Source organism: Erinaceus europaeus, chromosome 7, assembly GCF_950295315.1.
Source record: "Erinaceus europaeus chromosome 7, mEriEur2.1, whole genome shotgun sequence".
In the NCBI taxonomy this organism is placed as follows: Eukaryota; Metazoa; Chordata; class Mammalia; order Eulipotyphla; family Erinaceidae; genus Erinaceus; species Erinaceus europaeus.
Window position 1 is genome coordinate 47,528,096 of NC_080168.1, and position 13,846 is coordinate 47,541,941.

The 13,846-nt window shown below is 39.6% G+C and overlaps 1 protein-coding gene across 1 annotated transcript in view; it reads left to right on the plus strand.

Annotated features, from left to right (window-relative positions):
- Positions 1 to 209: 209 nt before the first annotated feature.
- The window catches only part of LOC103107058 (uncharacterized), a 45,072-nt gene continuing 31,435 nt past the window's right edge, over positions 210 to 13,846 (plus strand). Inside the window, 6 exon segments of the mRNA XM_016185068.2 lie at positions 210 to 534; positions 2,414 to 2,533; positions 3,912 to 4,096; positions 4,567 to 4,673; positions 5,807 to 5,953; positions 7,324 to 7,392. Of these exon segments, the coding sequence (XP_016040554.2) occupies positions 450 to 534; positions 2,414 to 2,533; positions 3,912 to 4,096; positions 4,567 to 4,673; positions 5,807 to 5,953; positions 7,324 to 7,392 (713 nt within the window). The 5' untranslated portion in view covers positions 210 to 449.

Consider the following 13,846-nt stretch of genomic DNA (forward strand, 5'->3'; position numbering starts at 1 on the left):
TCCATCTGAATCCATGTCTAGCAACATAACTGAAGAACTTTCTGTTAAAAGAAAAGGAGGATATGCCTGCATCCTGATACTAATGATTCATGGGTTCCCCCACCCCCTTCTGGTTTACGGGAAATGAAACCTAACTCACCCTTGCATTTCTCCTCCACAAGCCAATAACCTTCTTGCTGACTCTGGTTGCTTAAATTCACTCTCCTCCAATAGACTTTGCAGCCAGACTCTGTTCCGCCTGAATATATTCAGTTTCGGGTTACTTGAGCTTGCTCTAGGCTACCTTTTTAGTGCTAAACTAGCAGATCTTAATTAAGTAAATTAGTCTCTCTTCTTGAGAACACTGGCTCCCAGGGAAACACAGCATAAGTTAGGTAAAGAATTCAGAAAAGAACTCAAAGTTCACTTACTCTTTTTACTTCCCAGTGGTGCTTGGGTATCTGAACAAAATGCCAAGTAATATTTTGAAGAAATCAGTGAAAATATTACAGACTAACCTGGACTGTAGAGATGAAGAGGAGGAAGGAGGATCTGGTAATGTAACCATGAGGAGGGGAGTGTTTCTTTCTTAGGGGTCTTGATGAAAAGTTCATTTCAGAAACTTTAACACTTCACAGACCCTGGGTTTGAACCTGGACTTTATTTGGGATTACCACAGCACTGAGGAAGCTTGAGTATTATGTTCTCTATCCCTCTCTCCATTTTCTTTTCTCTCTCCCTCTCTCCCTTCTTTTTTCCCCTCCATGAGAATTCAATTTGTGTCATTCTTTGCTATCATGTAGTTTTCTTAATTTGTTTTATTCACTACTCTCATAGGCATATAATTAAAATATAATTCCTATATTTTAAATTTGTGTTTCTTTAATGTATTGAGGATATTTTTATGTACTTGCCACTCTCATGTCTTCTTTAATCAAATACACATTCAAAACTTTGGTTCAGGGAACTGGGCGGTAGCGCAGTGGCTTAAGCGCACGTGGCACAAAGCACAAGGACCGGCCTAAGGAATTCGGATCAAGTCCTGGCTCCCCACCTGCAGGGGAGTTGTTTCACAAGCGGTGAAGCAGGTCTGCAGGTGTCTCTCTTTCTCTCCCCCTCTATGTCTTCCCCTCCTCTCTCCATTTCTCTCTGTCCTATCCAACAGCAATGACATCAATAATAACTACAACAATAAAACAACAAGGGCAACTAAAGGGAATAAATAAATAAATAATAAATAAAATTTAAAAAATACTTTGCTTCATTTCTTAGATTGGATTGGATTATTTTCTTACTCAGAACTTGCAGGATTCTCAAAATTCATTTTGCCCTCCATATTCCTGTCAAGAAGTTTTTTTGTTTCTTTTTCCTCCTCCAGGATTATTGCTGGGCTAGGTGCCTGCACCATGAATCCACCGCTCCTGGAGGCCATTTTTTTTCCCCCTTTTGTTGCCCTTGTTGTAGCTTCGTTGTGGTTATTAGTATTGCCCTTATTGACGCAATTCGTTGTTGGATAGGACAGAGAGAAATGGAGAGAGGAGGGGAAGACAGAGAAGGGGAGAGAAAGATAGACACCTGCAGACCTGCTCCACCGCCAGCGAAGCGACTCCCCTTCAGGTGGGGAGCTGGGGGCTCGAACCGGGACCTACGCTGGTCCCTGCGCTCTGCGCCACATGCGCTCAACCCACTGCGCCACCGCCCGACCCGCGTCAAGAAGTTTTTATTTTTATCTTATATTTTAATGTGGAGCCAAGGAGCAAGTCTGTCATTTATGATACCACTAAGCACCTCCATGCCCTGCATTTTTCTTCTATTATTCTGTTCATACAGTGAATTTCACTGATTTATATTCTGCTTTCCCTAGCACTTTTAATCACATCTATTATTTAATTTGATAAATATGTAATTTAATCTTTAAAAATTTTCTTTTATTATCCTTATTTATTTATTGGATAGAGGCAGCCAGAAATTGAGAGAAAAGGGGGAGCCAGGGAGAGACACAGAGAAACACTTGCAGCACTATTTTACCACTTGCAAAGCTTTCCCCCTGCATTTGGGGTTTCAGGGCTGGAACCCTGGTCCTTGGGCATTGTAACATGTGCCCTCAATGAGGTGTGCCACTTTCTGCCTCCTGGGTAAATATAAATTCTATATTTCTTTCTCCTCTTGATTTCTAGTCTTTTTTTTTCTTGATCTTCAACTAACTCTTACAAAATCTAATCAATTTTTTTTTCTGAGTGTGTCTGGAATGTCAGTTTATCATATATCTAGTCTTTGAACCACAGTTTTTATTTATGAACCCAACATTTTGTGAAAGAGGTTGGCTACAACTAATGCAGGTGTAGCTGATATTTAAGGTTGAATCTATGATAAATTAAAGTTTTTATTCCAAAGATCTTTCTGAGATTGAGATCTGACTATTTGCATTTTATAGGTACAAACTCTCACAGAAAATGTATAGCAGACAAGGATCCTGGAATCTTTGCCAAGAATTGTCTTTCCATCTTTGCAATAATTTCCACAATTGTGATTATAATTTTAACCACTCTTTTGGGTAAGTTACTTGTTCTCTAGATATTTTTAATGTTTATTTTATCTTTTATTATTAGATAAAGACAGAGAGAAACTGAGAGGAGAGGGGGAAATAGAGAGACAGAGAGACACCTGCAGCTCTACTTCACCACTTGTGAAACTTTCCCTCTGTAGGTGGGGACCAGGGACTTGAAACTGGGTCCTTGTGCTCTATAGTGTGTGCACTTAATCTGGTGCACCACTGTCTGGCCCCACTTGTTCTCTAGATATTTTTATTCTCAGTAAAAATTTAGTGAACTCGATTATATTTCAGGTACTGTGTGAAATGCTTGAGAAATAGCAGTGAACAAAAATCCTGTTTCAGGCACTTATATTCTAGCATAAATATAAAGATTACTGTAGAAGGTAAAAATAGAGGGGGGTGTCATATTGGGTGGAGCTAGAAGGAATCATGTTAAGTGAGACAGGCCAGAGAGATATCACTCATTGACAGAAGCTGAGAAATAAGAACAGAAAGGAGAAACACAATGCAGAACTTGGAATGGGTGTGGTGTGTTGCACCAAAGTAAAGGGTTGGGAAGGGGTTGGGGGGTTTCAGGTCCTGGTGCAAGACAGCGGACCTGAGGGTGAGAATTTTTTGCAGAAAACTGAGAAATTTTACACATATACCAACAAATTATTTTTTTACTGTAAACCATTAATCTCCACTCCATCCCCCAAAATAGACACAAAGCAAGATGCAGTCTGCACAAAAGGGCCAAAGTCAGCCTCCTTGGGAAGATTCACTTTCAGCAAACTTTTGATGGTGATGCATCAAGTGGCCATGCAGTCAGCCAGGGAAAACATACCAGACAAAGAGTACAAGTAGAGCACAGTACCTAAGGTGGAGTATCCTTGGTCGGTTTGAGTAACAGCAAGCATGTTGCTGGAGCTAAATCAGCAAAATGAAAACAAGACGGTTAGTGAGAAGGGGATCAGGGACCTAAGAGCCTCTGGAATAACTTAAAACTTTGATTTTTTTTTTAATCTGAGCACAGTGAAGAAAGAAAGGTTAAAGGGGAGAATTGTCATGCCCAGACTTTGGGAGAACAACTTTTGACAGATTAAGAACAGGTTGTTAGAAGATAGGGGTAGAATCAGAGACTTTTAGGATTGCCTTAAAGAAATCAAAGAAAGATGTTGATGTAGGCTTCATGGTGAGAATGAAGGTGGGGAGAGGCTATATCTAGATAATTTGAAAGTTGAGTCCACAGTAATTAATGTGAGATTGAATATGAAGTTTTACTGGTGAGTTAGCATCATAACTTTAAAAATATTAGATACTCATTTTAAAAATCATTTGAAAACAGAAAAAATAGATGGAAGAGATGAGTAAACTTGTTAATTATAATCCATTATAGTTGTAGACAAAAACAAAAAGTCAGCTGCAGAGCACCACTTGTACACTGCCTGCCCAGATACATGGATTGGACTTGGAACCAAATGTTTTTACTTTTCTGAAGACACAAGGGATTGGACATTAAGCCAAGACTTCTGTGATTCATATGAAGCTAATCTTGTTCAGATTGAAACCCTGGAAGAATTGGTAAGAACTGTTTCTGGAGCATGTTCTTTGATGACCACTTAGCTCCCTGAGAATACAGGCAGCATAGAATTAAAAGTGATGGTGAAAGAAGGGTCTTACTATAAGCAGACCTGGAGTCTGGGGGGGGGGGGGGGGACACATGTTAGGACCTAACATTTGTTTTCTTCTCTGCTTTGAACTCTTTGGAACATTTCAAAATATTTCATGTTAACCTAATAGTTAATTTGCAAGATTCAACTCTTACTCATTGTACTGGGATTTTCCCAGACAAACTGAGATGTAAAGTCATCTTATTACGTAAGGATCAGAGACATTGGATGACTACAGCTGAGATTCTGATGCTGGTCTCACTCCTAAGTCTCAGTCTCAATAAAATTAGACTGCCACCCAAATGAGAAGGCTAAAGGGAAAAGGGCCTCTAGAGTAATGGGAAATAGCTACATGTTTTCAATTTCTGTATTTTATAACAGAATTTCCTGAAAAGATACAAAGGTTCCTTTGACCACTGGATAGGCCTCAGCAGAGAATCATCAAATCACACTTGGAAATGGACAGATAGCACCAAATATAATTTCCTGTAAGTTTTGAAACTTATTTCCATTCTACTATACTTATGTGTATATAGGCATGTGAACTCTTGTTTATGAGATCAATCTACTATCACACCAAACTTAGAAATCCTTTTATATAATTGTCTTTATTAGCAATCTTCAAAAGTCATTACTGTGACATTTTTATTATAGTGACAACATTTGATATAGTTCTTGTACTTTCACCCACTTATATAAACATTTCTCAAGTGAAATCCCTATATAGATTTAGATAGAACAGCTTATGTATACAAGACTTCTAAAATCCTAGAAAGCAGTAAAGGATTGATACCCACAAAACCTTTTTCTTTCAAAGTTTCATTATCTTTATTTATTTGATAGAGACAAGCAGATATCAATAGGGGTGGGGGGAGGTAGAGAGGAAGAGAAACAAAGAGAGACATGCAGACCTGCTTCACCACTTGTGAAACTGTTCCCCTGCAGGTGGGGACCAGGGGTTTGCACCTGGATTTTTGCACATTGCAACAGGAGATCTCAAGTAGGTACACCACCACCTGGCTCCAATATCTATAGAACTTTATGTTCTCTTGTTGAATCCATTCACAAATAAAGGTCTTTAGGGAGCCTATGGGAATCTCTCTTAAAGTTTTCTCAGTAAGAAAACAATTCTTTGACAGTGAACATGAGTGAAGTATTGTAATATAACTACTATATTGGATCAGATAAAATGTAGGGAAATGATGACTTCCATCAACCAAAGCTAAACATTTTGGGTAAATTACTAGCATTCATATTTACATATGTTTATAAAGTAGTTTAGAAGAAGACTTAAAATGAACTTTACTGGAGACTACTTCTGGCAGCAGTCTATTTGCATACAACAGAAAGCATTAGAACATACCTACCTAACATCACAGCTGAAGCTGGGATGGATGAATGATAATCTTGTGATGTTTGTATGTGTGTCTACAGACTGTAAGCGGAAATAAATACTAAAATGCTGTCTATTAGTCATAAGGCATACAAATGAAAAATTTTAATGTTTAATATTACTCACATTAAAAGGTTTGGACTAAGGGATCCAAAGATGATAGGAGAAAAATAAATCAATGTATAGGCTCAGTCTATGGTTAGTTACTATTTTTGCCTTTGGTTTTAGGTTTCCTGTCAGAGGAGCTGGAGAATGTGCCTACCTGAATGACCATGGAGTCAGCAGTGGCATGTCCTACATAGATAGGAGATGGATTTGTAGCAAGCCAAATAGCAGGATTTCTAGATGTCAAATTACTTCAGACTTCAAACAAATATGAAAGATATATTATAATTTGTTATCTACAGTTGCTATTACGTTGCTGAAGTTACAGGAAATGTTGGCATTAATTCTTCACAATATCTGCTAACAAATTCATTGTACTTTTATATCTAACAACTGGTCTATTTCCTGTTCGAGAAAAAGCACCCCTACACATTCATCTATTGACACCAAAGATGCATTCTATCGAGAGTAGTATTATTGAGTTTTAAAAGCAATTTTTTAAAAAATTTTTGTTAAAGATGCCGCATGGGGAGTTGGGCTGTAGCACAGCAGGTTAAGCACAGGTGGCACAAAGCACAAGGACCAGCATAAGGATCCTGGTTCAAGACCCAGCTCCCCACCTGCAGGGGAGTCGCTTTACAAGCGGTAAGCAGGTCTGCAGGTGTCTATTTTTCTCTCCCTCTCTCTGTCTTCTCCCTCCGCTCTCCATTTCTCTCTGTCCTATCAAACAACAATGACAACAATAATAACTACAACAATAAACAAACAACAAGGGCAACAAAAGGGAATAAATAAATAAAATAAATATTTTTTTAAAAAGATGCCAGGCATAAACCCAGGTAGTCACTGGGTACAGAATCCACTGCTCCTGGCAGCCATTTTCCCCCATTGTATTGGGTAAGAGAGGAAGAAATTGAGAGGGAAGGGGAACATAGAGAGTGGAAAAAGACACCTACAGACTTGCTTCATTGCTCATGAAGCTTCCCCTCTGCAGGTGGGGAGCTGGGGGTTCTTGTGCATGTCTTTCCCCTTAGTACTATGTGCATTTAACCAGGTGCACCATGGTCCAGCTGCATGACTCATGTTTTTTACCATTGCTGAGCATCTCTGTCAAACCAATGTTTATTTATTTTAGATAGACATACACAGATAGAGGAGAGACATAGCAGCACTTCTCCACATCTTGATAAAATTCCCTACCGGCAGTTTTCTATGTTCATGGTTTCCCATGTGGGACCAGGCAGTAAGTATTGTAAGGCATGTGCTATACCTGGTGAACTATCACCTAGCCCAAACATATAAGGTCTTTGAAACTGGCATAGCATTGGCTACACTGTACTGATGTGTCCCAATGAGGACGAAATAACATTTTATAATGTGTCCTTTTATTTTATTTTTTAATAAGAGAAAGAGATACAGAGAGAAATACACAGAGTGAAAGACCAGAGCATTGCTTAGCTCTGGCTTATGCTGGTGCTGGGGGTTGAACCTGGTATTTCAGAGTCTCAAGCACAAGAATCTTTTGCATAACCATTGTACCATGTCCCCAGCCCTAACATGTCCTTTGTATTCTCTTTTTATATCCCTATATTATACTAATATGTTTATATTTTTGTATTTTTGAATTTGATTGATTAAAGGAAAACTGAACTTAAATGCTCAGCGTACACATGCTTCCTCATGTCTGTTCATAATGGCATTTGTGTAAGGTGAGAGAGGTGACTTGATAATGTTGTCCCTGGAAATTTTGCTGTTGGTGATGCCACAAGGTCTGTCTTCTGCACGTGTTCTCAATGCCATGCATTAGTTGAAATGGTTGAGAGCCCCATGTCAGCCCCAACTGATGCAACTCTAACTGTTAGCTACTGATGCAAAACAACTTTCAGCAGAGTAAATCATCTCACTTAACTCAGCTTTTGGTATGGACTAAGTTCTGTCAAGCATCAAAGGACAGTACAGTCTTTATGCCTATGATACACTGCCATATTTGCTTGCTTTCTGCTAGCTTAAGAAAAAAAATCTGAATTTCTTAGAAATATAGAAAGTCAATATACCAAAATTTTATATTGAAACATCGTGGCTAACTCACAAATGAAATTTAAACCAACTGCAACCCCACTGGACAAGTATTATTATTATTTTTTTAAATTGAGATCATGCTGGTTTATGTATGTTTTAACAGTACAGTTCCACATGACTTCAAATGTATGCTATGATGTTTCAGAAACCATCAGGTACTATTCTTAAAAAAATGGACTTCCAAAGGGCTAGGTGGTGGTACACCTAGTTGAGCACAACAACATTACAATGGACAGTGACCCAGGTTTGAGACCCCGGTTCCCACTCACTGTGGGAAAGCTTTGCAAGTGGTGAAGCAGTGCTGCAGGAGTCTCTCTTTCTCTTTCCTTCTCTATCCCCCCTTTCTCTCTTGATTTATGGTTGTCTCTACCCAAGAAATAAACAAAGATTAAAAGAAATGGACTTCCAAGTCAGGTATTTAATGGATTTTGGGCATATAAAATAGCTCACTTGGATGGTGCACTGCTTTATTGTGTGTGTGATCCAGGTTTGTGCCCAGCTTCTACCACACTGAAGGAAGCTTCAATGCTGTAGTTTGTTTTATCTTCTCTGCCTACCTCAGTCTTTCCACTGTAAATAAAAACTAGATTTCATTTCTGATCTCCTAAATAAATTGTTTGGTGCATCTAAAAGTTCAGTCGTATGAAAAGTGTTGTAATAATGCTGACATATGTGTTCAAGTCCCTGACGCCCATTTCTAGTGTGGAAACTTCACTAGTGGTAAAGCAGTGTTATAGGTGTCTCTATTTCTGGTTCCTCTCTCTATTTCCCATCCATCTTAATTTCTCTGTTTTAAAAAAAGTTTGTGGGGGGGTCTAATCATGGAACATAATGGCAGAGGAGGACTTAGTGGGGGTTGTACTGTTAAATGGAAATGTTATGCATGTATAAACTATTGCATTTTACACTTGACTGTAAACTATTAATTCCCCAATAAAGAAATAATATTTTTTAAAAAGGAGTTTAAAGAAACATTTCTGTCTGATGCTCCAAGGTTTTAGCTCCAGGCCTAAGAACCACTACAAGCCAGAGCTAGTAGTGCTCTGGTCTCTCATTCTCTCTCTCTCACTAAAATTAAGTAAAATAATTAAATATTTTTAAATGGCCACCAGAAACAGTCGATTCATCATGTTGCACAGAACTCCAGTGATATAACCCTTGTGGAAAATCAAACAAAAAACCCAATAGCTGGTTTGCCAGTATATCTGACGCATTCTATACGTGCTTGTACACTGTTGTTCTTCTATTCATTCTCTAGGAAAATAAAAGTAATAATCACAGCAGTTCTGCTACTAGTGTGGAACTTCAAAGTACTGTTTAGTTCTTTCTCATATTAGCATGGGTCCCAGCAGGAACTCAGTTAACTGCTTAAATAGCCTTCTATTTTTTCATTGATTTAATAATTATCAATGAGACCATAGGATAAGGGGGTACAATTCCACACAGTTCCTGCCACCAGAGTTCTGTATCTCATCCCCTCCATTAGAAGCTTTCCTTTTCTTTCTTTATTATTTATTTATTTATAAAAAAGGAAACATTGATAAAACCATAGAATAAGAGGGGTACAACTCACACAATTCCCATCACCAGAACTTCGTATCCCATCCCCACCCCTGATAGCTTTCCTATTCTTTAACCCTCTGGGAGTATGGACCCAAGGTGAGACCTTTCCTTTCCTAGTATTCTCTAATTCCATTCCAGGTGGTTTACTTCCTAGCCTTTCTTTTCTTTATCCCTTTGGGAATACCGACCAAATATCTTTATGGGGTGCAGAAGGTGGAAGGTCTGGCTTCTGTAATTGCTTCTTCACTGGACATGGGCATTAGCAGGTCAATCCATGCCCCCTGCCTGTTTCTATCTTTCCCTAGTAGGCAGGGGTTTGGAGAGGTGGGGGTTCCATAACACAGTGGTTGAGTGAGTTGTTCTGCCCAGGAAAGTTAGGTTGGTGTCACGGTAGCATCTGCAACTCAGTGGCTGAAAAAGCATTAAGATATAAAGCAGAACAAATCATTTAATAATCAGGAATCGAAGTAAGACTAGAGCAGATGAGATTTGGGGTGTCTCAATTTTGGAAAAAGCTAATAGGTTTGTTCTGGGTAGATTCCAAGATGATTCCCACGTAGACATGATGGGCCTAGATGCCGGGATAGCCTGAGGGTACTTCTTCCTGAGCTAGTGCTCTCTGGGTTGGAGAAAACTCAACTGGAGCTGATCTAGGCTGCTGTGTGGGAGAGGGATCAGGAACTCGTGCTGCACCAACTTCCGCAGGAGATACACTCTGGAACTCTCGGAGCCGGAAAGCAATTTCCAAGTGTCTTTAATCAGAAGAGCAGCTGTTTTTATACTCTCCAAGTAGGGTGGAAACAGGATGTGATATAGAGAGGGTGGAGAGAAAAGTGACTGGTGAAAATCAGAGTGTGACAAAGAAGGGATCAGTGTGTGACAAGGAGGGGGTGGAGCAGGAGAGAATCCTATCATAGAACCACCAATGCCCTGGAGTGCTTTATGTAAAAGTGATTTATGTAAATAGACCAAAGCTTTGGATCAGTAAAATCCCTATATAGGCATATGGTTAAGCAGAAACCAGGGGGAGATGGCAACTACCCAACATCTCCCCCTTTCTTTTTAACTTTTTGCCATAGTATCAGGAGTGCTGGGCACTTTGTGAGGCAGGGAGACTGATAAGAGGCACACCTTTTTTGGGGTTCTACTGTCCCTCCTTGCTCAACCTCTCCGTGGAGAGAGAGACTAACAGGATTGACACACCCCTCAGGCTCAAGCCCTTCCAAGCTCAACCATATCCTCACAATTCCCCAACATCTTCCTCTTACTTAATGGCCATATATAACTGGGTCAATGTCTGTAAAAGGCTTCATCTCTGTCAGGGGAATAGCAGTGTAGGGGTGAACGGAAACCTGTTGGGAAGAAAGCAGAATGATAGTGTGTAAGTGTCTTCAAAAATAACTAGCACAAGACAGGGAGGGATAAGTAAGAGTAGCAAGAGACAGAGTGAGCCTGATGGGTGGAGGAGTGGGGGCCTGATAAGCCGAGGGGCTAGAGGGGTGATCTGGCATTGCAAAATCCCGAGTCAGCTGGTGGTAAGTTCTATGAACTGCTACAGTCATTCTTCAAGAAGTCCAGCAGTATAAAAGGAGTGTCCAGAAAGTTCTATAGAAGCATCAGTCCAATGTCAATGGCCAGGAAATAAATGCCACACGTCTATCTTGATGGAGGAGGACGGCCACCGGAACTTTTCTTCTCTGTAGAGAGTGACCTGGAACCACCAAAACATGATGGGCGAAACAGAAGCAGGAAGAGCAGACACCGATGGTTGAGAGAAAGGCAGTAGGAAAGTCTTGTCCTTCGGAGTCTGTGAATCAGGTTCTCCAGATCGTGTCAGGTTACATCATGGGTTTCTGGGGATGGCTGTAATTGTGGGTGATGTCAGAGGTCAGGGGTCCAAGATGGATTTCTGGGGATTCTATATGAGCAGATGCTTCTTTATGCGAAGGCTTGTCATAGCTGTAGTCAATTACTTATGAAAAAACTTTGTAACAAATTAGAAGTTTACTACAATTGATAACTCAATGATTATAACTGGTTTAGGTATCTTTATAATTTTGTGTAAAGGTCATCTTACGTGACCTCATGTAGCAGTCTTTATATAGCAAAGTTTTCATACCGAGTTTAAGTTACATATATTGATTCTTGACTATTTTTACATTGGGTTTTTAAGCAAACTCAGGTTACTAGAGTTAACACATTTTAGTGACAATTTTTTTTTTTTGGTACATTTACAATATCAGATTGATGCCAAATTTGTTGTGGATTAATTTCCACAAGATAGCTTACAGGACATTTTTTGGGGCCCTCCAAAAATGTCCTGTATAGAGAATCTGTATTTTAACTTAGGAGATGATGAATTGTCACATTGAATATTTAGAGTTTTACCTTAAACACTCAGTTACTTAAATGAATTGATTTTACCTCTTCTCGTAAAAATGTAACTTCGAAGTTACAATTTAACTGTTAAGTTAATGTTTACCAAACTTGAAACACGCATATTAAACATATAGTTTATAACATACAGGAGGAGAAAAACTTGTAAATAAGATATATCATTTCAAATGTGAATTTAGAACTACTGTCATAGTTGAACCATCTTTACTCACACAGTTTAAGACTAAACATTTCATATTGGTATCAAGACTTAAAAAAGAAATCAAAAGGGGGAATGAACAATTTTTGGACTGTTTCTGGACGTCTCCAGAAACCATGGCTGCGTCCAGCCGTTTTATATAAAGTCAGTTAACTTTCAGAGTACTCTGAGCACAATGGGTCATACAAAAATTTTGGTCACTCAATTTTTTTTTTTTCACTCACTCACTCACTCACTCACTCACAAAACACAACTGGCCAGTCATAGCATAAGACATTCATTCGGGGGCGGGGGGAGTTCTGTGAATCAGATTTTTTTTTTTTTGATTCTGCCATGCTGTATTATGGATCCTGGGGTGCATCCTGTAGCCAGTCCTCTTGCAGCCAGTCTTCTTGCAGTGTTTCTTGTTCTTCAGGGATATCAGCGCCATCATGTGGGTATTGCCGGACATGGCGGGCAGGAACCCAAACAGGCTTGGAGTAATTTTGTGGAAAAATACATGCGAAACCCCTCCCCATAGTCAACAGGGGGTCAGGTCCTTTCCAAATTTTATCAAGTGGGTCTTTCCATTTGACTTTAATAGCTGGGAGGGTGGGTGGTGTTTGCCAATGAAGAATTATAGGAGGTTGGTCGGAGTTTTTGTAAATATTAAAGAGATTTAATGTAGTTAAGGCTTTTGCCAGCTGGATATTAGGGGGGTACATTTCCCCTTTTTCTTTCTTTAATTGAGCCTTAAGAGTTTGATGGGCCCTCTCAACAATGCCTTGTCCCTGTGGATTATACGGAATGCCTGTAGTATGAGTAATGTTCCAGAGGGAACAAAAATCTTTAAATTGTTTGCTGGTAAAAGCAGGTCCATTATCCATTTTAAGTTGAAGATGTAAGCCCATTACAGCAAAACAGGAGAGCATATGGCTTATAAGCTTTTTTGAGTTTTCTCCAGTCTGAGCTGTAGCCCACATAAACTTAGAGAAGGTATCAATTGAGACGAACACATATTTTTGTTTGCCAAAGTTAGGTATGTGGGTAACATCAATTTGCCAAAGAGTGTTGGCTTTTAAACCTCGAGGATTAACCCCCAGAGTCTGAATAGCAGGTGTTTTGATTAGACCTGCACAGGAGGAACATGTAGCAAGAATACGTTTTAACTGTGGCAGAGGAATATCAGGAAATCGAGCTCGAAGACCTTTAAGATTAACATGGGTTAGGGAATGAAAGTCAGCAGGATTAGAGACAGAGGCTAGGAGAATTCCTGTGGAGGCAAGGCGGTCAGCTGCAGCATTCCCTTCGGACAGGGGACCAGGAAGAGGGCTGTGGGAACGTAGGTGCTGAACATACAGTGGATGGGTTCGAGAACAGAGCATAGAGGCAATTTGAATTAAAAGAGGAGAAAGTGGGTTGTCATCAATTCTTACATAAGATCGAGCAAGCCATGGAAGTAAGTTAACAGTATACACACTGTCAGAAAAAAGGTTGAAGGATTCTGGTACAGCTTTTAATGCAAGGAAAACAGCATAAAGTTCTTTGTACTGAGGGGAATTATCAGGAAGTTCAGTAAAGAGAGGTTTGGGGTATTGCTGGTCTGGATAATATATAAGGGCAGCAGCTCCCTTTTTTCCACCATCAGTGAACACTGTAGGAGCAGAGGGGATGGGATCTCGAGAGAAAAGTTTAGGTACTAGAAGAGGCAACAGAGGTAAAGAAGCTATCAAATTATTAGAGGGAAAATGATTATCTAATTGTCCTGGAAAACCCATTAAACTTATGGCAAAACGAGAATGGTGGTGTATGAGCCATTCTGTATCAGTGAGAGAAAAGGGAAGAATGACTGAATCTGGTTCCCTTCCTAAGACCTGAACCGATCTGTTTCTTCCTTGGCGAACCATAAATGCTAAGGCATCAATCTCGGTAAGGAGTCTTGGAGC